Consider the following 26804-nt stretch of genomic DNA (forward strand, 5'->3'; position numbering starts at 1 on the left):
TTTGATTGATATTTATTTAGGGCAGAAGTATTATGCTTATTTGGCTTTTCCTTTTTCAATTAATTTTCAAATTAAATAGGCCAAACAGTTATCTCGTGGAATCTAGAAATAGTAAAACTTCTTTCCCTATCATCTGTAGCTATTAAATTTTGCATCTCACTCTATCCTATTAGGGGAATACTCTTAACAGCACCATATATATACACTTAGACATCAAGTCAGGCAGAAATTCACAGAGATTTTTGCTGTATAGTGCAAGGATATTTCAAATATTACTGGAGGTTCACACACATTTTTATAGTCATAGTCAAAATAATATAATTTACAGTAGCATTTTGGCCTTGTTTTGCACCTCTCTGTCTGCCTTAAATCTTTACCTGCCTTTATTTCCAAGTAGTTAAAAAAGGTACCAGTTCAAAGATTTCTGATTTTTTCCTTCTTTCTAGCTTGTTGTAGGTTTTTTAGAATGTCTATCACAGGGGGCAGTCTTTCTTTTTTTACTGAGTATCATTCGACCTTGAGTGAGAGTGTCACATGTCATTGCAGAATCTTAGATAGAGTTCATTAGGTATAATATAAATGCCAGCGCTCTAGACGTTTTGTAGCAAATTAATGTTTTAACATTGACAATGGTTGTTGGTCCAGTGACATAAGAGAAAATGAGGTGCTCTAGACAAGAAAGGTCTATTAATTTTGCACTAAAGGCTCTACTAGTTTGTATATTATGGATAAACCAAAATACCTGGAGATTTTTTTTTAATTCTCATACACATCAGTTGTGTCCCTTAAGGAATCTGAAATACATTTAAGTTGGTAATAAATACTGAAATGGAAATTCATTATTCATAGGAGTAAGTATTTAAACTTTCATAGAATGAAACATAAAGAACAATTTAACACAATCATCACTAAAAAGGTATATTCTAAGACTGGGAGGAGATTGTATCTACTAGCAAACTATGAAAATTATGCATTACGAGCCAGATTTTTTTTCTCTAATACTCTCTTCCATTTAAAATTCTCTGAGCTAATAAAGAAGTGGTTTTATGAGGGAGCTATATGCTATGATCATACACAATATGCTATATTTTAGCCTCTTTAAATGCACTGGAAAAAAAAAACATGAAACATTTACTAACAGTGCAGAATGATTTATGCATAACCTTTGTTTAGTTTGTTTTCTCTAAAAAGCTTTAGAGAAAACAAACTCTTTTGTCCTGTTTTCGCAAAAATATCCCATCTTCTAAATAAAATGTCAAAACTTTCATTTTGAGTGACTGCTACTGCTTCTTCATTTGACTGTTACTCTTTATCCATCATACTGTTTCTGAAACATCTTACAGTCTCTTCTCACTCAATGACCATTTTCTGGGTTTTAGATATATTGCTCTATCTTAATTAGGTGTTGATTTTTGTTTGTATCAGCTTTGTTTTTTGAACTGGGAATAATTGCCCAGGCTTAATTTATTTGGTATGTCTATAGTCATAATATTTAATGATCCATTATTATGCTAGATCTCAGCTGCACAGGAGTGATCCATATTTTTGAAGCAATTGGGTATCTACAGATGCCAACAAAGAGGCATTTGCTAGCCTGCAAGGAAAGACACTAAAATCTATGCAATCAATGTATGCATTTGTCAGGCTTTGCATTGGATTGTGTGTGACAAGTCATGTTCAACCTGTTTGCTGTAGTTAATGTGTTTTGGGGAAACAAAATAATAAAAAGCATATTTAAACAACACAGTGGGAAGGGCAAAGGGATTCTCAACAAACACCATTTCTCAAAAGAGACAAAACTGTGTTTATTCAACATAAACAAATACGCTGAGAAGTGTTTTGCCAGAGAAACTGTTTCAAGCTATTTGCCTAAAGTGTGAAAGAGCTTTATTAGAGTGAATATGCTTTGACTTGGACAATGTCTCTTTTGAATTTCAATAATAGCTAAACTCTTGTCAAAAAATATTCTCAGTAAATGTACGTTTATCAAAATGCAGATGATAAAATTGCTGGTAAATATAACTTTGTTTAAGATAAACTAATTACATTTACATATATATGCTGAAATGAGGCATTCTTTCTATAAGCAGAGCCTATCTCATCTGATATTTCAGAAAGATCCTTGGCATGCTTTACAGCTGCATGCTGCATTTCTTGAGTTCCAGAGTTTGAATTCTGTCAGTCTAAAACCATTGAGTCCATCATGTTCATAGGAAAGTCACCCAGGAAAATTAAATTTACATAAACAAATTATTCTATCATCCTCTGCCAACACCTACCTTCCCCAATCTTATAAATGGTCCAAACCTTCAGTTCTGAAGTCAGACATTTCCATTTGCTGATTCTCTGAAATATCTATTGACAAATCACATGCCAGCCTCTGTCTGTTTAAGTAAGACCATAAAACCGCTAAAACTATAAATTTTCAAAATGTTAGTTTTGTGGGAACTTGTAGGATCCTTACTGATGAGCTATACCCCATTGTCCCTGGTTATTGCAAGGACAGGTACATATGCTGAAAATAGATGAAGAAAATAAGAAGTCTTTGAGATTCCATCAGCAGAAGAGAGAACACTGCGTGTTATATTCACAATTATGCTTCAGAATGGAATATTTCAACATTAAAGGCAATGACCCATATGCATCTATGTATGCATATAAACAGATTTAAAAACAAATTAATGGGGATATGCAGAATGAAAAAAACATTCCAGTTTTGCTATAATTGTATTATTGTTAGGATTTTAATAGTATAGCAGGAAAAATTATTGGCTTGCTAAGGAATTTGAACAAATAATAGATAAGAATATTCTAACTATTATACTGCAAGTCAGCAATATGAAGTATGAAACACAGTTTGACATACAACTCAATACCAAATCTGCAAAATATAATTTTATTGGTCTTGTTATAATGCAGGCATACTCCAAAAATCACTAAGTCTGAAATATAACCCATTCTCTAGAAGATAATTGTTGACTTTATGATTTTACAGGTTTTGATGCACTGTGAAATCTGAGTTCATTACACAGAGGAAGAACTGCCATGTAAACTAAGACAGATTCTGGCAGAACATCACTTCCTTTATTGTTAAAGGGGTTTGTTTTACATAATAATTATGCTGGAAAATGTTCAAATGTGTGTAAGTTAAATACTTAACCTATCCTTCAACTTTAAATGAAACAGTTCTGAAGCAGTACAGTGATAATATCTTTATTGATACCGATTTAATGTGCCATGTTTTGGATTAGCTGGATTTAGCACCTATTATATATAAATATATATATATGGCTGTAATATTAACCATTCTATTTAATGTCACTTGGAAAGACTGTTAAACTTCACTACAGTAAAATTGTCATCAAAGCATAGTTCCTACTGGACTCATGTAGTAATGTTACACATATATCTATCAACCTTTCACTGTTAGCAGCCACTGCAAAAAATGACCTGCAAAATAAATTGGTCTTCAAAGTCTGTATGTAGTCCCATTTGGGCGTTCACATAAGCATATGGTTCAGCCTAAAAGCACTTGCAGTCAGACCAAAAGTTTTAAATTTAGCCCCTTATAAGAATGAACTTGAGAGAGTTACATCATCTCATACAACACGCTGTACGTTCTGCTGAGGGGTGGCTGCTCCCAACACCTGGTTCACGTGTGTAGCTTATCCCCACCTCAGCAAAAACCAGTACTGAAACATTTGTAATGTGAGATAAATGCAAACACAATGTGCTTATCCACTCAGCAAAAGGTCTGCTCTAAAAATGCTATGATAGGAGGTTCAGTATTTTCAAGACAGCAGCTGAATACATATAAATGTAGTAAGAAGTTTATGTTTGGTTTCCAGGATCAGTGGTTTTGGCGAGTCAGGAACAACAGGGTGATGGATGGATACCCGATGCAGATTACCTACTTCTGGAGGGGACTGCCTCCCAGCATTGATGCAGTTTATGAAAACAGTGAGGGGAACTTTGTCTTCTTTAAAGGTAAGAATGAACAAGAGTAAGATTTTGTGTAACACTTTTGAGTGTGATGATTTCTTGAAACACACCTTGTTTATTTTTACTAATGATTTGTAAATCTTATTGCAAATTGGTATCTAAATGATGAGTATATAAGTTAACATTTTCTTGCTTGGCAATTACATTTTAATTTATGATTACATAATTACAAAATTAATTACATTAATTTATGATATCAAAATATAGAGTCATTTGTTCTTACGTATTCAATCAAAATTTGAAAGTATAAATATAAGACATAGAAGTGAAGTGATCTGTTATGAAATAATTTTTTAAATGTGTTTTAGGAAGACACAATGAACACATTTCCATTATTCATTTTTGTGTAGTTCTCTTTGCTCTTCCTTTTAACAAATGAATTTCTTAGATATTAAAATGGCACCTCTGCTATATATACCTCACTGTACTGCATTATATTTGTTTCATCTAAGACCTGTAATGTTTGGAGCTTCATGTGGGGAAAAATAATCTTTTTCATAGATGTGTATTTAGTGTTTTTAAAGGAGTATAAATTCCAGGAAATAGGTGATTTAGATCAAATTTTTGCGAACAATTCTTTTCAAATTTCACTCCAGACTTCAGCTCTTCTTCAAAATTAAAGTTCTTGAACATGTACCTTATTTAGATTTAATGATAAAGTTATACTATATGTTTAACAATGCATACTTAGTGACAAAATCTTCAAATTGCATAAAGTAAATTTTATAAAATAATCATTTGACAGAAGAAGAAACTGAATAGAAAAGAAATATGTGAAAAATTATTCAGCTATTTAGTGTTGTGAGTGATTAATTTTTTTAACTCATTACAAAATAAAGGTAGATTTTTTAAAGTTATTATATTGAAAAAGAAATTAATTCATTTTTAGAAGTGGAGTGATTAACGGGGAGTAAGAATATTGCATTGACTACGGAAACAATCTTGGGAATGTCAAATAAAATATATTTCATAACATGCAGAACCACTTCATAATGGTACAATGAAGTTTATGTTTTACTTAAAGTGAAATTGTATTTTTGTGTGAATCATAAGGAAAATGATATTACATGTAGTGCAGTTTCTCTTTCGACACAGAAAATGCTTTACTTCTGTTGCCATAAAATAAACTTCAAGTCATTAACTCTGGAAAGTTTATATGGTTGGGAATCATGATCAAAGTACCTCCAAATCTCCATGCCACTGCTTGATTTTTAGGTCTGTAGGACATGGAAGGATAAAAATATTATTCTGTAGCTATTCCTTTGCACTACTTCTACAAAGAGCAAAGTAGCTATCCTGGCATTCCAGACTTCTGCCTTGATAATGCTGGGATCCATTATCTGAGCTCCAGACAGAAATGATCAAGCTTATTATTATAGCTGCTTGTTTTCTTTCCCAATGACCTTGAAATATGTTTCATCATTATTTAACTCTTCACCCACTGCTGACTGGCTCTTGTTAGGTCTTAAAGGAATAGGCTGATCCTGTAGTTTATGGGTTAGGAGGGAAGGAGGAGGGAACTTCTCAAACAACAGAAGGAGGAGGGAACTTCTCCATTTTTCTCTGGGAAATTAAATCAAGATTAATTAAAGCAAGCAGGAACAGCAGGATTGTGCTTTTAGAAGTCAGAATTGTGTTTTCCTTTCACATCATCCCCACCTTACGCTATCTGATTTCAGACCAGTTAGTTTTGTGCCTTCTAGCTGATATCATATGATATTTGGATATTCTGCTGTAGGGTTTTTTTTTCAATATGACTTATTTTCAAAGTTCCTTCCATTATTTTTCCAATGACACTTGTATTATCCCCTTATTTGCCAAGGCTAAAGTCTTTGTATTTCCTTGTGCAATTTAAAAAAAATATTTTTGCTTCTCTGCCATGTCTTCATGACTCTTAATATCTAACTGTTGGTGTTTTCTATCAGTGTAATTCATGTTTTTCCACTGCTACAGAATCAAAAAATTCAGCTGTCTTCTGTGTGGGTATCCTTGAAAATTCCTGTTCCAAGGATCTCAACTGCCTTGTGGAACATGATTACAGAAACATATATAAATAGACTGTAGGTAAATGATCATTGTCTCATTTCTTCTATTCCGTCACAAAATTTCCTGGGAAAAGGTTACATGTCTTCCTTCCAGAGGTGCTAGAAATTGACAAGCTGGTTGTTGCTAAGATGATGAGCAAGTAGAGTGCCTTATCCAGGTAGTGTGCTTTACCAGTCTAAAATTGGTCCAAACAAGTAAGTTCTAGAAGGAACTTTAAATCTGAAGTCTAACATACGGATGTGTTAACGAAGCACATACCTAAGCCAAGGTCTACATCTGTTATTCAGAGAATAAAATAGAAAAGATGGATTAAATGCCAGCAGAAAACTTGTACTAGTTTAATGTCACTATGCGCTCCTCTGACCCACATTCTAGTGCCACCTATTCCTGCCCTCTCTTTAGTGCTGACCCACAGTATACTCCAAATATACAGGCTACATATTAGCGAAAAAAAATGCTCACAGATGGAGTGGATGGGCACTGGAATGGGCTGCCCAGGGAGGTGGTGTAGTCATTGTCCCTGGAGGTGTTTAATGAAAGACTGGATGTGGCCATGGTTTAGTTGATAAGGTAGTGTTAGGTCATAGGTTGAACCAGATGATCTCCAAAGTCTTTTACAACCTAGCTGATTCTGTGACAAGTTCCTCATCCATGCCAGCAGAGCTCCACGCATGCCAGCAGGTCACTGACACAGCAACACCCCCATGCTCTCTTCCCTGCCCATCCTTTGTAAAGAGCCAGTAGCCTTCCATTCTAACATTCCATTCATAGAAGCCATCCCACTATGTCTCTGTGATGCCAGTAAGATCACAGCTCTGCAGGTGTGCACGATTTTCCAAGCACATCCCTAACTCCTGTTGTTATTCTGGATAATACGTGTGTTTCCACAGAGGCATTTAATTTGCAGCACCCAATGAAACCGACTTACTGACTGGAGTGGCTGGAATTCCTTTGTGCTGTTTCAGGTGCTCTCCTGCTGACCTGTGATCTCTCTCCAGGCTCTGGACATCTCTTGCTGGCACTGACATCAAACTGGTAGGAGTGGGATGGATTGAGGTTCTCCCTCCACCAGAAACTTTATTTAAAATCCCTCTTTACCAGCTTGGCAAGCCTATGACCAAGATGCTCTTCCTGTTCCCTGCCAGATGGACTCATCAGCCCTCAGTAGACCAGATCATACTCATAAAGTACAGAGCAATCTGGTGGATAGCTGCTTATAAAAAACAGATGTTTGAATTCTTGTTATTATTCATTACCAGTGTCCATGCTGAATGATAATAAGATGGCATCAAAAAGATACCTTTTTTTTTTCTTTTAATGAGAAAACATGAATAGTTAAATTCATTCCGTGTACCTTTGGGAATTTATATAGTGCTAAAAATGAAATTGTCAAGCCATCTGTGCTGTTGAATATTATGGTAAACCAAATGTAGCAATAGAAAGGCTGCTGTAAAACTCATACTACCAGTGCCTCCATCATAACATTCTACTGCACTTACCCCATGGCCTGACAGTTTTATATTGAAAAATAGATTTACTATAGTGTCAGATCATGGAACAGAGAAATGACAGAAACTTGATGTGGGAAATAGAGAATGGGGAAAAAGGAACCATGAATAATAATTTTAGGATTCTAGAAAAAGACTAGATACAGCCTTGAAAGACCAAAATTAAGAGCAATGTTGGCTGGAATAAACTAACATTTGGGATTAGATGTTAATTTTTTAACTGATTTAAATTACATGTAATTGTTTAAAAATTTGGAAATTCATCTCACCACTCTAACACAGTCATGATATGCCACACACACTTCTTGCACTACACATACACCATAATTGCAAATAATATGGACAAAAAACCCAGAAGAACAATTATTCAGAATTCAGATTCTATAAAGGAAGAACTAGTTGCTAAAAACTGGATATTTTTGGCACTAGTCAGTAGAAAGTTAAACAGTCTGAAGAATGTCTAGAAAATTGTAATTTTAAGTGAAGTATAGCAATACAGATGCCCTTTATTTCCAGTACTTTTTTTAGAATGTCAAAGATGGATTTTGAGAGACTTCAAATAATTCCATGGTTCATCCTTCTTAGCTGTTTCCCTACAGTGATGATATTTAACAAAGCATTATTTCAAGAAGTAAGACATTTTAGCTTTTTTATCACTTGCTTCACCCTCAGCTTCTGACCTTGCCAATCTGCTTCTTATTATATTAGACCTTACAAGAGGGAATAAAAGCAGAGAGATTAAACATTCTGAAATTTCAGACTTCATGAAACATGTGGTGCTTTATTCTCTGTGAAAATAACAAACCTACCGATGAGACCTTAAAAAAACAACTTTGCAAAATAAACACAGTGGTGGTTTCTGCCGAGGGCACAGGTTTTGATTCCAAAGAAGCATTAGTTATCTACAGGAAGAATAAAAATATTACTAATTTTGTTATATTTCTTTCCATTATGATCACAATTAATGAAGTTTTATTGACTATTAGTGGAAGTGGAATATGAGCTACATGAAAGCATACTGACTGTAGCATTAGTTTGTACTACATTTAAAGTTTTATAAATATATTAGAAATAAAATTATCTCATTCTCATCACAGTTGGGCATCTTTTGCCCTGGTTTTCAGCTTTAACTTCTCCTAACATTGGGTTCTGATCAAATTCTGTTGATCAGATCAATTCTCTGATAAATAGACACCCACTTTCCTCCAGGTGAGAGACAGAAAAAAAAAATCCAAAACAAGACCTCCTAAAACCTCCTAAAAACCAACCAAACAAAAAACTGAAGTGAAAGCTGTCATCCAGATGGAACATTTGGATTTCTTGTATACAGTACTTCTCATTAACAATAAACACAGTTATAGCAGACTAAACATGTCTTCTAAAGCAAATGTTAAATAAAATTCCTGCTAGTTAGCATCAATAGGCTTTGCCTACATATGTTAGAGATCTCAATGTTTCCCTGTCTCTGCAGAATACAGATAAATTTACCTTTTCTCTCTTTTCTAAGAAAGAATTTGTTTCTTAGTAAGAAATTGTGTGAAGAATTCAGTTTCTTATGCCTGTTCCCACATCTACACTTTCCTTTTAGAATTTGTTTCTTAGTAAGAAATTATGTGAAGAATTCAGTTTCTTATGCCTGTTCCCACATCTACACTTTCCTTTTACTTCAGTATCTCTGAATATGCAAAAAATGCGTGGCTCAGTGGTGCTGTTATTTACAATGGCTTGTGCATAACCATTGTTTATTTTGGTCTGACCTGATCTTGTTGATAGTTAACTTTGCCTCCTTGGGTATGGCTGATAATGATATATTCATAACAATTGCTTTGACTTTTATTCCTTGTGAGGCAGAGAGAAAAGTATTGGCATTACATACATCACAGCATATGCCTCTCAATGCTGTGCAACAGCTGTCATTTTGAATGATCTTCTGAAACAGAAATGAGCTGGCCCAGGATCATTCACTGGATGCCATCTGTTGTTCACACCACAAGTACCAACTAGGAAGGTTCAAAACACATGACTTCTCTTATCATTGCATTTGAAACTGCCATTAACATCTGAAGCTTTCTGTATCCAGTCATATGAATTGGCAAAAAATAAACCACATGGAAGGAGGGACAGGGAATGATTGAAGATGCTCACCTCTGTCATTATCAAACCCTATAAGTGAGTTTTTATAAGGCATCTCAGTAAAGGTAAATCTCAGGTTAGCAATGACCTTAATCCCAGGTCAATAGAGAACTCAGCTTCCCCTGACTGCTCTTCATAGATCTCTCTGTCTCATTTTCAGTACTTCAAATGACTCTGTACATACTCATTATTTGAGTCCTTTCTTTCCTTCAACTGGCAGGGGAGAGAAAATGGATCTGTTGAGCAAACTGTAGTGTCTGTGCTTGAAAGTGGGTGACAAGCAGCTGTAGAGAAGCTGATAAAAAATTAACCCTGGAAACCCAACATGGGAGGGATGGAAACTATACCCCCTCTCCTAATTAAAATTCTGATAAAATGAAAACATGCTTTAAATCACCACAGTACAAACAGGGAGATCAAAAAAACCCTTCCTTTAAACAAATGTTTAATACCACAGAGGGATAGCTAAAATATAAAACCAACTGCAAAACAGCTCTCTGGATTTTCCCCCTTGATGATTCTGGCATACACCTGATCCTAGGTCTTTGGGGTAATATTACATTTCCTTATAAAATATTTATACAGCACAGTACCTTAACCTCCTAAATCTGTATAACAACCTGTCTAGCCTAAAAGGCAAGTACAAAACCTAATGTGAACAGCCAAGATTTTATCTCTTACATCCTCCTTCCAAATGTGTTTGAGAAAAAATTGTTTTCAAACTTTTCGCCTTATATTTCAAATATCATTGTCATGCATAGAAATGGATAGACCAAAGTGAAGAATCCAATAAGGCAAATTCAATATAGATGTTCATGAATGTTTATTTTTTTTTTTGTGATTTAGCTCCAAGTGTCCATGTGATGTCAAAGAGTATCTTCTCCTTCAGTGTCATTATTACTAAAACTAACAATGCTTTTTGGAAAAAATGATGATGGTAATGCTTTGAAAAGAGAATAAACACATGGTTCTTTCACAATGGAGCCCATAGTCTAGCCTGAGAAGGGTGTCCTTGTGGTCTAGGGGACAGAACACAAAGAGAAGACAGGCATCCAAGCAAGCTCATCAGATAAGTACATAAATGCAAATTATGCTCCCCCTTTCTTATTTCTAGGGAGCATATGGGGATCTTTATTCCCTTTTTTCAGCCAAAGTTGTGTTTGAAAGAGAAGTCTGCTGAAAAGACACAGGGTGAGAAGTGAGTTTTGAAGAAGAATTAGAAAAAAACAGAAATGCAAAAAGGAGAAGATAGTTGCAAGAATAGGACAGGTGGCACAGTATATTGAGAAGTCCCTAGGAGGACAACAAAATTATCGAGGAAATATTGAGCTATAAGCTTAATATGAGATGGTGAAGCAGGTGAGATAATCATGGAAGTATTCAGTGAAGAAGAACTTGTCCAGGAAGCTAGAGGAAAGACTCACGCTTGGAAAGTGGAGCTGTGGGCTGTTGAGGTAAGCCATCCAGCTGGAAGAGAGACCACAGGAAGCATCCTCTCCCACAAACAGGGGGGCATCTCAACTATAAAACACTGGTGCAGCTGCTAGTTCTGTAGGCATGGATCTCTGTGGACACAAAATATTTGTCTAGTAGCTGCAGTTACCCCTCTAGCAGTCGGGGTTTCATCCACTCAGCACTGCAGTCCAGGAAGCCCTAGGCTGTCATTCATACTTAAGACAGTGACCTGAGTAACCTGGGTAATCTGAGGTTTGTGTAGACACTGTGCTAACAGCAACTGGAGTCGTACAACTACCTTGTATTTTCAGCACTGAATAAGTCAGCTGGGGGGGTTTGAATGATTTGCCACCTACAGACAAAGCTTAAGTCTTACTGCCACTGGCAACCCACCATTACTTTCAGTAACAAAAGGTTTTCACCTCTGGGATTCAGACTCTCAGTTTGCTTTCTTTAGGCTGCCCTAAAAGAAAAGATGTCTTAATATTAAATTCTATGACTATTTCTGAAACATCCTTCATAAGTAATCTAAATTCTTGGGGACAAATACAGAGTAATAAAAGTATTTGGTCTCTATGAAAATTGTCATTTCTACTTTTTTTGTGTTTCTTACCTTGGTTTTCTTATAAAATTCTCTCTTTCCTCATCAAACATGAAACTGCTGCGTAGTTTTTCTGTAAATGTATTACATTATCAACCACAGAGTCTCTTAAGGTGATTTAATTTTCATTCTACTTTTGATCACTGCATAGTTGGTAATAAAATATACCGTAGACATATTTGAAGAAAGGTGCTTTATAAATGCAAGTATCCATAAGGCATATTTAATTTTGCATTGTCTGCATGGATGGAACATTTTTAATTTCATTGTATTTGAAAGAATTGCTACTATAGACTCTTGGGAGTCTTTCTTATTTCTTAAGAGTGCATTAATATTTCTACTGACAGTACTGATGACTAATACACATATATGTGTGTATATATATGCTTTTGTACAGGTAACAAGTTCTGGGTTTTCAAGGACACTACTCTCCAGCCAGGTTATCCTCATGACTTGATAACACTTGGAAGTGGAATTCCCTCCCATGGCATTGATTCAGCAATTTGGTGGGAAGATGTTGGAAAAACCTACTTCTTCAAAGGAGATAGGTTGGTATAGGATTTCTGCAAGGGAACAATTCAGTGGATACCAGCTAAACATGTTAAACTTTTCCTCTATTTCTCAAAAAGATGAAATTTACTCCTCCTGTATAGATGGCTGTAATGTTTTCACATGTCTTATAACCTAAACTGTATTTTATGAGTATCTTAGAGTGGGTATAAGTATATCCAGTAGAAAAGTTCTGTTCCAGAAGTCAACAAGCAAGTCACAGTTGTGGTAAATTTAAACTTAAATATTCGAAGTGATTTGTTTCTGTACACTCTTACATCTTTCTTTATCCACATTTCTAAACTCCAGAACATAGGCAGACTAGGCATGATCCAAAGCTTTTAAGGTCAGTGAAAATTACTTTGCTACTATTTGATAATGAGGTAAAAAAGGGAAATCAGAGCTGAACCTGGGAGCCAGAGAATTTGAGCATTTTCTTGGAATTACTTCTAAATAAATCTTATAGGGACACATATCTATGAATAATAATAATAATAATAATAATAATAATAATAATAATAATAATAATAATAATAATAATAATAATAATAATAATAATAATAATAATAAACACAACCCCCCAACAAAAAGAAAAGCACAGGAAAAAAAAACATTAAATCCAAGGATTTTTCCATTCCTGAAATACTTGTATTAGTCACTTAGTTTCTGTATCTTTATTTACCTGTAAATAAAAAAAAAGGAAAGGAATGTTAGTCTGCTTTATAGAGACGTCAGGAGAATTCATTAATTTTTGAAACACTGCAAGTTGTCTGAATGATGGATTTTACAGGTTTTCAGTATGGTACTGTGTTTGTTGATTGATGTATTGCTGTGCAAATTTTGTATGCTCAGAGACAAATTATTCCTTCTTAATAACTGTAATATTTCTATTAGTCTTATTAAAACTATGACTGCTTTTGTTACTGTGTGGTACTTAGTGTTCTCAGACACTAATAGTATTCATGGATCACTTAAGAAATCAATTTAATGCACATCAGAGAATATGTTTAGGACAGTATAGTTTGTAATTTTTTAGCAGTACTGTAAAAACTGCACTACAGAATGCTGCAACAAATTTTATGGTAAAAGCTATTTTTATTATTTAAAAAATATAGCTCTCCATCACTCATGGTGAGGGAAGTAGATAACTAAGTCAAATTTTTGAAATGTTTTAAAACTAGGTATCATTTCAAGCAATCAATTTTCATAGTGAGTAGAAGATGCCTAAATAATTTGCTTTCTATGGTTCTTTAAAAATTCTTTAAAAATTCAAATTCTTTTTCAGGTAATAATTTTCCAGCTCCACATACATATTATAAAAAAATGTACAGTAGGAATTTTTTGTGACTTTTACTTCCTTTAGGCTTTATTCAGCAATGTTCTTTTATAGTACCATGCATAGGCAGTTACTTATATTCAGGACTTTCCTAAAACACAATTGATAGTAATAGAAGACAAAAAGAAATAGCAGAGAAAACAGGTGCTGGCAGAAAAGTTGCTCCATAGACCTAACAAGCACAATGAAACTCAGCAGGATATAAATGCAATAGAGTATGTAAGAAGAAGATTGAACATAAGCCTTGCAGAGATAATTGAGCCATTATGGGATATTGACCATCAGTAGGAATAAACCCTTACAACAGTAAGTTTGTCAATGTGCATTGCTTATGAGATCAAATACTGGCTATAAAATAAAAATAATAATAAACTGACCAAGCAAAAAAGTACACAAACAAGAAAATCCCATTAGCTAAACCAGTAAGAAGATTTAAAGGTTGAACCAGTAAACAGTCATATGTCTAAAGCAGCTCATGTATGGAACATTATTGTTGTAATTTGAACTTATCTATTTCAATATTCATGATAATTCTTTTAAATGATTGTATGAAACACATGAAAGGGAAAAAATATTGACTACTGAAAACATTAGTCCCTCTGTTATTCCTATCCTACCAGAACTGAGTCATTTGGGACTAGAAAATAATAGGTTTCATGAACTTCTTGACAAATGTCCTTGTTTATGCCCCTGTCTGGTCCAACTTTTTATGCACTTTAGAGTTTAAATCAATGTTTTTTTCGTCATAAAGCTTAATCATTCAATGGCTTGTCATAAAGCCATTGCAATATGCTCGTCATAAAGCTTAATCATTCATTAAGTAAATAGGCTTAGATATAGACCATAGTTTAGCAAATATTTTTCAACACCCCTTTTTCTAAAGCTATGAAGTGGACTTAGATTTTTTTCCCCCTCTGTTATTTATCAGTCTTTGAGATACAGCAACAAGTTTATATAGGCTGTAGAGCTCAAACCATCATTAGGGAGTTTGCTTGTGAACATTTGGCATGCCAAATAGAATCAAGACTGGGCTTTTCCTTACCCTGTAGACATGTTCACTACTCCAGCACAGATTGTTGAGGTGGTGTCACGATCAGTCCTTCCCTAGTAGGATCCCTAATCATTCTTATCAATGATGAAAACCCAGATGTTCTGTGGTTTCAGAGTGTGCACTGAGTATGTCCTCAAAGACTTTTAATGAAAGAGGACATCTTTGAAAGTCATTTAGGGCTAGTGGGAAACCAGAGGTTATTAAAAGAAGGAGCTTAAAAAGTTGAAAAGATTGGAAGAGAAAATGGAAAAGGAGAGAAATTATGGAGGCCACAAATAGAGTTCTGAAATAGAGGGCGAAAAAAAGAAAATATATTTCTTTAAAAATGCAAACTAAAGACCAAGAAACTTAGACTTTAAAGATGAGGAAGAACTGGTTTCAACAGTATTAAAGTTAGAGCTTTGTTTACTACTTCTACATGTTGTTTCTGCATGTAGACTTTCAAAGATGTTTTGTATCCAAATACAGAGCATTGTGTTGTTGGCTGGTAGCTGATGTATATGTGACTAGATTAAGGATTGAGGCTATAAAAATAATTTAAGCATAAGAAAGAAAAAATAAATACAAATGTCTTTTTAATCTAACTTGCCAATTCCTAACTCACTGGAAATCTGCCATCTTTTAATTTCATTGGAAGTTTAAAGCCAGAGAAATGCCCTACAGGGAGAAATACTGAGGAGTTTAGACCACCACGCTTTTCTAAAAAGATGAAAATGTGAATCAATTAGAGTGCCTAAGTACCTTCACAGTGATAAAATATCATCCACATAAGAATTTTTTAATATATGATGACCATAACAAGGATTTCTAAAAACTGAATTCAAATGAGAAACAGGGTCAAGTTTTTAGCAGTAACCAGATTACCAATGATAGTGATAAAACTATGCTCTAAATTGATGGAGTAAATCAAAATATGAAATGACCTACCAAAATGTTAGGATATGCAGAGGACATTAGAGATGCTGTACTCTTAGAATCAACTTGTATGCATAGCAATTTGATCAGCAGTAAAAGGAAAAAGAAATTATCAATATCCTCTCAAAGTGTAAATAAATCACAAGTGTAAGTACTTCTCAGATGTTCAGGATTACTAGAATTGCACGCTGAAGCTTTTTAAGTTTGAGAAAGGCTGGCTGGCAAAAAGGCACACAAACAGGTTGAATTTTATAATACACTGCATCTATTTAGTGATAATGAAATGAAATTAAAAGCTTCTGTAGTGCATATGTATGAAGAGTCAAATTAAGATTGCTGGCAGTATTTTAATTTGAAACTACTGTCACTTGCATTATTACAATATTATGAAAAGCATTAATGTACATTGGTTTTTTGCATGTATTACATCTCTCTGTGTCATTGTGAAAAAGCCCTAGGCATCAAAATTGTGGTGATTATAAGTAAGATGCATACTGGTTTAGTTGTTGAAGTGCAAAAATATTTTATCTTCTATCTATTTATATGAAACAGAAAATAGATTTATTTGTAATGTATGTTCAAAGAGAAGAAATCCAGTATTTCCACTTGTGGTTAATGAATGTAGCAAGTGTTAGAGGGGGAAAATATAAAGTTACTCATCTGCTATCTTACAAATGTGGGTTTTTTTTCCTTTAAAAAATATTTCAGGTACTGGAGGTACAGTGAAGAAATGAGATCCATGGACCCTGGTTATCCCAAACCAATCACAATTTGGAAAGGTATCCCAGAATCTCCTCAGGGAGCCTTTGTCCACAAAGAAAATGGTATGCAAACATGTTCTTGTTTTAATGATTTATTTACATCCTTTATGTAAGATAGAGTAGGTGATTATAGTAGTATGTAAGATAGAGGGGTGATTGACTATTCAGCTTAAGCGGTGAAGGAATTCTTGATATCTGAACAGAGTATTTCCTGCTATAGATTTGGCTTTAGTGAAAATGCTCTTTTAAGTATTTAACTGCTCTTTTAAGTGTTTAACCTAGGGCTGAAAAAACTTTCAAATTTAGTATTATAAACCTTAATTTCCATTCTTTTTTTCTTTTGTCTTAATTCATTTTGGTTTTGTTCTCTTCTGAATTATAGTACCTCTTAAAACAAGCTTCATAAACACAATAAATCTCTATTGAATTTTCAAGGTGTTGGCTTTTTAAACAGCTTAAGAGGTATTGCTTTCATTCTCAAAAGCTAGCAAAGGGAAGCAAAATCTTTATCTAAGCAGAAATATGCCAATGAATTTATGTAAATCGAAGATGTCATAAGTGCATGATGTAGAAAAGCAGATAACAGGGATTTTAGTATGATGTATTAGCTTTATCAAGATGCATCATCACATACCTAGAGTCTGGAATCTCAGCTGGATACACCAGAAAACAAATGAGAGCAGCCAAAATCTGCTCCATCTTAGGAGAATTCATTGCTACCCAGGGGATGGTGGCTGGCTGCCAACAGAGCCCTCAGTTGCACAGAGGTTTTAGATCCTTTTGATGGGAATAAAAATATGCATTTGTTGCATCCTATCATTGTTGGACAATTGTTATATGGCATATATGATTTATTTATTAGTAGGTTCTGAATTAATTCTGTTTACCTCAAAAGACAGTATACATATCTATTGCCATAATATTTTAATTTCCTTTTATTAAGAAAACAAAAATCTTTCTTTCCTTTTATAAAACATTTTAGTCTCCTATTTCAACCTCTAACTTGATTAAGTAATTTGCCATGGAAATGTTTGGGGTTTTTTTCAAAAATATGTTTAATTGCTTCCTTGCTTTGTGTCTGCTGCACCCAGAAGAAGAAACCCTGTCTGTATTTTGGCCTTTTTTTTGCTAGATTGGATTTTCTGTGTTGTTTTTAACTGGAAAGTAGGTCGTTCAAGATGATATTGTGCATACATCACACTCAATAACTAACTGTTTTTAAATAGGCATATATGTGGAAATTGTCATAAATGTTATAGAAATATATACATGTGTATACATCTATATCTGTGTGTGTATCTATCATCTATCTATATCTGTGCATAAATATACATATATACATATATCTATGAATATAAACATATTTTTATATATATAAATATATATTCTGTACCGAGCTGAGGTACATGTGCCTCCCATTAAAAATAAAAATTACCTTACTTTAACACTCAGACCAGTGAGTTTGAAAGCAGAGGCAGAGCACCCATTCCTAAGGCATGAAAGACTTTTGATTACATAAAAGGCTCTTCTCTTTCTAACCCTATTGGTTTTGATGGTCTGCTGGATTCTTTGGATGAGAAGGTTAGTAAAACATGACATGAGATTGTGAAGGAGGTGAAAGGAAAGAGGAAATTCTTGAGCATCTCAGAAATCCTATAAGGGCCCCAGGGCAGAAAGGGGACTGAAAATGACACCATAAATTTTCCAAGAAGACCACTAAGACATTTTTCCTGAAATCAAGAAAATAAAATCTTAAGAAACAATTCACAACTTTGCTGTTGTTTGTATGAGGAGAGAAAGAAATAAAAGCAGATTCAAATAAGAAATACCACAGCTCAGTTGGAAAGAAATTGATTCAATTTTTCCTGAAACTGCTTTTGTTTCTCTGGACAGAAGCAGAGTTGATAAAGTACTTTTATTATAAACCTTCACAAGGAAACATCTGAGAGCATGTCTTTCAGGGAATTAATTTCATTTTAAAGTATATTTTTTTCCTTCTTTTATATTTTTGTTGTGCAAACTATGCAAATGAACACCTACAATAACTCTGATCATGCAGGGGATTCCTTCAGTGATGGCAAAAATTCTTGGTAATTGTTGTAATCAAGAGTTTTGGAAAGGATGACAAAAACCAATTTCCTACTCTAGTCAGTGTCCCAGCTAAGTATCCTAAAAGCTTGTTAAGGTCCAGGTACGGGTAACACCTTTGAAACTTGCCCTGCTACTTCCCATTTTGTGACTTGTTTTCTAACACTCTGGTAGAAACTCTTAGGACGGGATGGAAAAGAAATTTCCTTTCTTTTTGCTACATGGAATCTGAGATCACACAAAGTCATCCAAATTGGAGAAATCTTTCTTTCTACCTTGAGAGCAGCACAGAAAATTTAACTTGCTGAAGTGGATGATGGGACAACTTTTAGGTAGAAGAAGGAGAAAAGGTAGTCTACTTTATTAGTCCACTGGCCTTTTTTGCCTTATACTTACTACATAAGTATGTTTGAGGTAGCAGTGACTGCTACGCCCTTTGGTGCTGTTTGTGTCAGGTATTGCACTCACTGCTCAGTGACTAGTATGTAGAAAATTGTAAGGAACAGCTCTCCAAGCAGGTTTAACACATCTAGCAGATTAGATTAAATCCCTTTCTACAGTTGTGGGAAGTCATTTTCTCTGTCAGGAGAAGCAGTAAAACTACTCAGTGTCTTAGAATTGTCCTTCTCTGCTGGTAGCTTCCATCTTTCAGCTCTAACTGACTATTATCCTGGTTCCTACCTCAGCAAAAATGGCAGAAAATTTTAAACTTTTAAACTTTTTTAAAAGTTTAAACAGATTTTCCCAGTGAAAAATGGGCTCTATTTGAAAAAAAAATTGTATTGGATCTCTAGCAGGTGGCAATTCCTTTGCCGCTTTAAGAGTTTTAATTTGGTCTTTTGCTGCAAATTACTGCCACATCAATTACTGCTAACTAAAGTTTGTATTTTGACTTACCACTACCCCTGAGTATACATACATGTATTCTGCATATATATATATATCTGAATATAGATTTAGAGGTGTCAAACCTGTATATGGTCTCTATATATGTGTTAGACTATTGATAGACATAATACATTAAATTTCCATACTTGAAATATTTATCCATGGCCAAGATATGCAGTACTTTGTGAAAGGCATGTTTTTATATGGAATCGAAAGATAGGGTAACTGTGGTTCAAAATACTTAAATTTTGCATTTGATAATGTTTTTAATTTAAACTCTAGATTGCTTTAAGGAACTTTATATGTGCTAAAATTTTAAAACTTCATCATATTTAAAGAATTACAGTCATCTTTTAGGTTTTATTCCAACCAGAATAGAAGGCATTTTCTGCAAAAGTCTAGCCACTCTTTTGATACAGATCAATACTTTTTGTAATTTTTTTTTCAAATTGTATTAGAGCTTTCTATAAATCTATTAGCATATTTTCAGGTAATAAAAAATGCAAGGGATTAAGGACAGGAAAATACTTTTTAATTGGCTAGGAAGGCTATTAAAATTACAAAAATACCTAAGGTAGAAGAATGATGAAATATGTTTTTCTGAAAAGTGGAAGTAGGTGATTAAGACTTCTTACAGTTTCAGCTGCAAAATAGACTATCAAATATTTCTTTTCTTTTAATTTTAGAATTGAAAGAAAATAACTGTTGATTAAATAGTTGGTTAATAATGTTATCTCCAGATAGGCAGTTACCAGCCTTTTCGGGAAGCATCTTTAACTAAAAAGAGTGCCCAATCTGTCTTAGTAGCCTTGAATACTGCAGGGAATATATGAGATGTATAAAGCAAAGATAAGAAAAAGTCCAGCTATTTCCATTCAGTTCATAAACAGTAGGTGACAGTTCACCCATCCTGAAGGTTTATGTCTTGCCAGATCAATGGTATTTTTCAGCTGGGATAATAAAATAATACAGATTTTTGGCAAGAGTCAAGCTTTTTCTTCATTTAAGCATGTTTAAAAATAACATTGGATTGTGCCTGAATGAACAAATATCAGGTCTTTACAGAAAACTTAAATCTAGTTACACCTTTTATCTCATGTGAAAGATTCTGTTATTTCATCCAGTCTCCTGAAGTACAGAAATAGGCTATGTGAGATTGAAGAGGGTCAGTTCTCATTTCTGCATAGCATAGCAGAGCAGAGAAGAGGATTGCAATTTGTTTCAGGAGACTTACCATCTCAAAGAGGTTGTGATGCTTAAAGTCTTCTCCCTGAGGATTCCAATTCTAGTTGATTTTCCAGTAAATGAACAAACTGGCCAAACCTTGACTTTTCATAGACCATATTCTCTGGAATTATTTTGTTATTTTTGTAGTAATGAAAGAAAATAAAATCCCAATTTACTGAATGAAAGAACAATGAAAGTACAAACAAGCAATAAAACCAAAACAAAATCCCCAAACTCAACATTAGATTTCTAGAGACAGTAAAGAAATAATTAAAAAAAAAACTATTTAGAAGACTTCTAACTGAAGTCTATTCCCTATATCTTTTAATTTTTTTAATTACAAAAGAATTGTTACAAGTAATTTCCATAATGGTATATTGATGACATGATTTCATATGACCATGAATAATTGCTACTTTCTTCCTCAGGCTTCACATATTTCTACAAAGGAAAAGAATACTGGAAATTCAATAACCAGATGCTCAGGGTGGAACCTGGCTATCCCAGATCCATCCTCAAGGATTTTATGGGTTGTGATGGACCAACAGACCGAGATAAAGACCGACACAGCCCTCAAGATGATGTTGACATTGTCATCAAACTGGACAACACAGCCAGCACTGTGAAAGCCATAGCCATCGTCATTCCCTGCATCCTGGCCTTGTGCCTCCTTGTCTTGGTTTACACTGTGTTCCAGTTCAAAAGGAAAGGAACACCCCGGCACATACTGTACTGCAAACGCTCTATGCAAGAGTGGGTGTGATGTAGGGTTTTGGTTTTTTTCTCTTTCCCTCCCAGGAGTTTGTGGTAACTTGAGATTCAACACAAGAGCTGTTATGCAGTTTCCTAGCTAGGAGCGGGCATCTGTCAGTCTGAAACAAAGCTGATCTTTAAAACCCAGGGGGTTGCCTGTCCTGCGCATGAGTGGCAATTCGCTCAGCTGGGAAGCTTCCATGATACACAGTATCTGCTGTTTCTTCAGTCCTTTGTCTTTCTTTGTCATTCAATTCTAGGCCTTCCCTCTGCACGCTCAATGCCCTATAAACTATCAGGATTAACTAACAAAGAGGAATAAAAATATCTCCAATGTTTCTACATTTTTTCCTTAAGGCCTGTTCCCCTTCAAAGAATTTTTTGCTGAAAGTAAATTTTTTTAGAGAAACACAACAACCAATAATGGAACTTTCAGGAAAGTGAGAAGACCTAAAACAGCTTTGTCTCCAAAGAGGATTGCTTTCTGTCTGCTATGGATAAAGTCCCATACTCCTACTTCCAGTTTTGTCAGGTGGGAGACTTGGATGACACGCAGGACTTCAGACTGTTCGGACAGCCATTTTCCAACAAATAAGGGGCCAAAATATCTGCAATATAGTAACAGCCTTAATACATTCATTTTGTGTTTTTTACAGCTGCTCTGGGCTATGTCCTCAATGTTTTAAACTCATATTCAATACTATATTCAAGCAGAACCTTTTTATTGGTTGGTTTGATTTCTGGTTAGTTTTCCTACATTATCTTTCCCAAGCTGTACCAAGCCAACTACCCCAGGCCTTTTATAAGTCTGTCAGGAGCACTCATTCCAAAGAATGGTAAAAAGCAGTGTGTCTCTGAAGTGGATTTCAATGAACTAAAACAACAGACAGACTATTGAGAGACTTGACACTGGTATTATGTTGGTGGTGTAACCCTTTGAGAACTATTGCGTCCAGTTTTCAGAGTCTGTTAAACTTGGTCATCATTAAATTAGAGAATTGTGTTTGGGTAATACAGGTTTCAAAAGAAAATCAGTTTTTTGAAACAGATTTCTTATGACTGCATTTTTAATTATTTGCAATATTGATAGAAAAGCGTTTGTAACATGAATAGAAAACAAAATATATTTACCAGCTACTTTCTTGTTAAAGGAACCAAACGTATTTTAATAATTTGTATCACTTACCAAGAATTTTTCTGAGCTGTCAACAGTTTTATAGCTTAGCCTCTTATCTTAAGCATCTTGGATTTCTCTCTTGAGACTGTGTGGCATGACAATTCGATTTGCCTCTGCAGAGGTAGAGTTACAGTTTCAAAAGAAAGCTAAGAAGATGACTCTGACAGTGCATGAGTATCCTCTGGTGTGTTACCCCTTTGCATGTTCATCATAGTTCTCAAAGGGTTAAAATTTCTGGCCTTCAGTCAAACGTGGTATCAACTGACAGAGCCAAGGGACCACCAAAACATTTTGTCATTCTATGTAATTTGTGCTAACAGCAGTATTGTCATTTTCATGTGACCTGCAGAGCAGGTTTGTATCAATAATTTTTTCCTAGAGAAAAGTCAGCAACTGACAGACCTCTTTATTGATTTTAGGAGCTGCTTCTTGCAGTGATAGGCTTTACAGTCACTGGGCTGTGAACTTATTAAAGATGGTCAGAATGATGCACCCCAAAAGTCAGACACTTGGTTTTTTATGAAAGCCAGGTATCGAGGGGAGTAGCTTTTGCAACAATGAACAGCTTGCCTTGAACTTGATTATTGACCTGTTGACTGTCATTACCAAGTAAAACATTGTCTTCTGTGAACAGCTTCACTGTCTGGATTTCCTTAAAGTGTACTGTCCTATGTCTTTGACCTTTAACTTGCAAACTGGCACAAACTGAAGGGAATCTGATGTTGCAAATGAACTTAGATGAGTTTTATTTCTTGAAAGGCCTGATAGACATGATCCAAAATTTGAGAAAAAAAATTGAAGTGTTTTAGTAGGAGAGAAATGACATAGACTAAAATATTTATGATAGGTCTGTAGAAAGGTATTTTGCTATGTATACATGCACACTCTAAAAATGAATTACAGCAGAAGTTAATTTTTATTTAACTTGAATACAATTTTCAGTATAAAATTATTATTTCTACAAATATCTAGTTATTAATGAAAAGGTTATAGGAAAGTATTAAAATACTTGAAATGGCCAGTATGGGCTTTTACATTAAATGAGACTTTTATACTATGTTCAACCAATTTCTTACTGGTTTCTTAATCCACATAACTGGATCACTTTTTAGAGAGTGTAGGTATATATGCATATATATTATGATTATTATTGTTTTGGTAATGGATAGCTTGACTGCCTTGAATTTATATTCATATTGAGCATAGCATGAAAAATAGTATGCCTTTTTTTCAATTACATGATTTTATATTGATTTGAGGACTTATGAACATATGTGGCATGCTATAAAGCATTGCAAACTTATTTCTTAGAGCATAAACAGATATACATATGTATGGTTAACAAAAATGAAGATTAGAAAAAGATATAGTTTTACAACAAATATGCAATGCAGATGGCATTTTGGAGATGTTTTGTAGAAGTACTGCATACTGTAGGTTAGAAGCGCACCAGTATCAGCCCATAGCATTATTTAGTAAATCCAAGTCAGCTGTTGCTGAAAATATTGATTTATTGACAATTTAGTTGCACAGGATTTTTGCTGTGGATCAGCTCATTTGGTGAATTTGAAATTCTATGCTATTTGTCATATGTATTAAGATGTGTGTTTGTATACTTATAAAAGCACACAAACACACACATACATAGACATGCACATTTTAATCCATTGAGAAATTTTTATTGTCAACAAACTACTATAACTTATGTTCTGCTATAGACAGAACAAAATTATTGATGTTGCTGTTACAATTTTTTTTCCCTTGGATAGTTGGAGGAAAATAATAAGAGAACTACTTATTCTGTATTTGCTTTTCCTCTACTGTAGGAGAATTTTTTTTTAAGTCAGAACGGCATCTCATCAGTCTTTTTATTCACTTGAAAATTTCATTTCAGTTTTGAAATATCTTTCATGGCAGCTTTAACTTTTTCTGCAACCATTTCCCTGTCAGTAATGAAGTGCTGAGCATGTTGACTGTTGTTCTTTGATAAGGTAACAAAAATATTTGTGTTTGGAGAATTTAACTGTAATTATGCAGGAAGGTAAGTGTGATAATTCTAGTGCTTGGTATATTGTATATGGTAGTTACATGAATACATGATAAGTTGATCATTGAATCTATTTTCTTTTACTTAAAAGTGCATATATGCTATATACAGAGAGTGGGAGAAAAAAAATTACATTGGCATGTTTATTCATGCAAAACAAGATTGTGTCAACATTTCTGTTACATACTCATTTTTTCAGTAGGTTGCAATGCAGTCATAAAGGTTCGCTTTAAGTAAAAGATGTAGGAGCATTTGTGTTCACTGTAATTTCCAAATACATATTGGCTAGTTTCAAATTATAGAATTTCAGAGTGAATTAGTGATGTTGCCTGATCTAATTTTGAACTCAAATTAGTAAAAGTTCTAACACAATTTTTTTTATAGTTATTTCTCTACAAGGGCCTATAACTATTAGAATTAAGAAAAATCAAATTGAAAATATTTTCAGGTCTGCAATCTGGGTCCCTGCTCATGTGCCGTGACATTTTTAATAAACATTTCCATATTGCTATTGTCATGATCTGTATTTTGAACAATACAAAACTGAATAGTGTTGTGTTAATCAGCTACAGTCGATCAAGCTGACTACACAAGGTTGTGTATCTTCAGAGTACTATGGTCTGTATGATGCAGAAGGCCAGAGTAGATTATGGTAGTGTTTCCTTTGGCCTTTCAATATCTAAACCTATGAAAAGGTTATTGACTGTAGAAAAAATTAATTTTTATCAAAAAAAATTAAAAATATGTAACTGTATATTTACTGGATAGGCTGGGATGGAGAGACTCAAATGGCTCCAAAGGAGCCCTTTCAAGTCTCCAGAATAAATGTAATACATATTTTATATATTCCTATGAACTTTTGTTCTTTTTCTTCTTTCGAAGTGGGAAAAGGGAGGGGATGATTAAAGAAAAAGATTTTTTAAGGCTAATTTTGTGAATTAAAATAACATAAGCTAATAGATCCAAACATAAGGGGCAGACTTACACTTTTTCTTAGAAGCACACTTCACATCCCCAGTAGCTTGATCAAGACTCCTGTGCCATTAGTGCTGTGGGTTAAGAACGGAGTGTAAGGCTTAATTTTTGAATTTTCAACTTTTTTGGGGGGTCTTACTTTACAATCTAAATGTCAGTTAAATGTAGCTTTTGGTACCAAATTATATAGTATCTAATTCTAGCTTGTTGGTTAGAAAACAGTGCATAGTCTAGGAAGTTGGTCTGCCTATTAGCAATGGAAGTACTACATTCCTATTTTTTTTTTTTTTTTTTTTTTTGCATTTGAACCATTGTTAAGACAAATCTTAAAACACACATATAGTAAACTGAATAGTGAATGTTCCAGGTACTGGATTTTTAGGGAAGTAGAAATGCAAGCTACCATACCATTAGCAGCCTACTTTGGAAAAAACATGAGATGACTGGGTGGAGGAGCAAGGATATGACTGCAGGGGCTTGCTCTGTCCTGGCTCCCATCTCTCCTTACAACATGGCCTAAGTTTCACCACCTATTGCAGAGGTGAAGGAAGCCATGCACCACAGCAGTGGGAGATGTGAAGTAGCCATAACAGAACAGTAGCTCCTGGTTTGCCTTTTGTTGTTATCAAGACTGTCTCTGGACACCTCTGTTTCCAGAAGTATAAATAGATGACTGCAAGTCTATGAGTTATTACTATCAGCTGAGGAAACAAATGCCACTGGCCACTTAGATGTCCAGCTGTGCTGTAAATCAAATAATATTATCTGGAAGCTGAGGAACAGATAACCTGTTATTCAATACAATGATATACTTCTGATATTCCAGCAGTGAAATGTTAGCCCTACTTTCTTAGCTCCCACTACATAGACTGCAGGCAAACAGAGTGGTTCTCATGAGATAAGACCATTTAAACATATGTCAGTTACAAAATCGGGTGTAAATGAACCATGTGCTCATAAAATTGATACATGCATGTAATTAAATGAATTGTCTGCCACTAGTCTCATGAAAAATATGTAATGTGTGAGTCAAACCTGTCTAACCCATTCTTGTGGCTTGCCATCTGAGATGTCAGAGGCTGATGGAGAAAGACATTGTCATCAGTGCCATCAATGCTGAAAATATCTGGTAAACATCAAAAGCATGCCATCACTTGCTGCAAACTGGCCCCATTTGAGGCTTGATCTAAGGTAGCCTCTAATGTTAGGCAGCATAGATTTTTTTATGATATGGAATTATTCTATATATGTATGTATATAAGCAGGAATGCCCAATAATAATCAGAAGATGA

The 26804-nt window shown here is 34.4% G+C and overlaps 1 protein-coding gene across 1 annotated transcript in view; it reads left to right on the forward strand.

The window, feature by feature from the left end:
• Positions 1 to 23121, forward strand: part of MMP16 (matrix metallopeptidase 16) — a 164945-nt gene extending 141824 nt beyond the window's left edge. The window contains exons 7-10 of the mRNA XM_066565591.1: positions 3849 to 3987; positions 12143 to 12293; positions 16305 to 16420; positions 20989 to 23121. Of these exons, the coding sequence (XP_066421688.1) occupies positions 3849 to 3987; positions 12143 to 12293; positions 16305 to 16420; positions 20989 to 21323 (741 nt within the window). The 3' untranslated portion in view covers positions 21324 to 23121. The remainder of the gene's footprint in view (positions 1 to 3848; positions 3988 to 12142; positions 12294 to 16304; positions 16421 to 20988) is intronic.
• Positions 23122 to 26804: the final 3683 nt, after the last annotated feature.

The sequence above is a fragment of the Molothrus aeneus genome, chromosome 1 (assembly GCF_037042795.1).
Source record: "Molothrus aeneus isolate 106 chromosome 1, BPBGC_Maene_1.0, whole genome shotgun sequence".
Classification (NCBI taxonomy): domain Eukaryota; kingdom Metazoa; phylum Chordata; class Aves; order Passeriformes; family Icteridae; genus Molothrus; species Molothrus aeneus.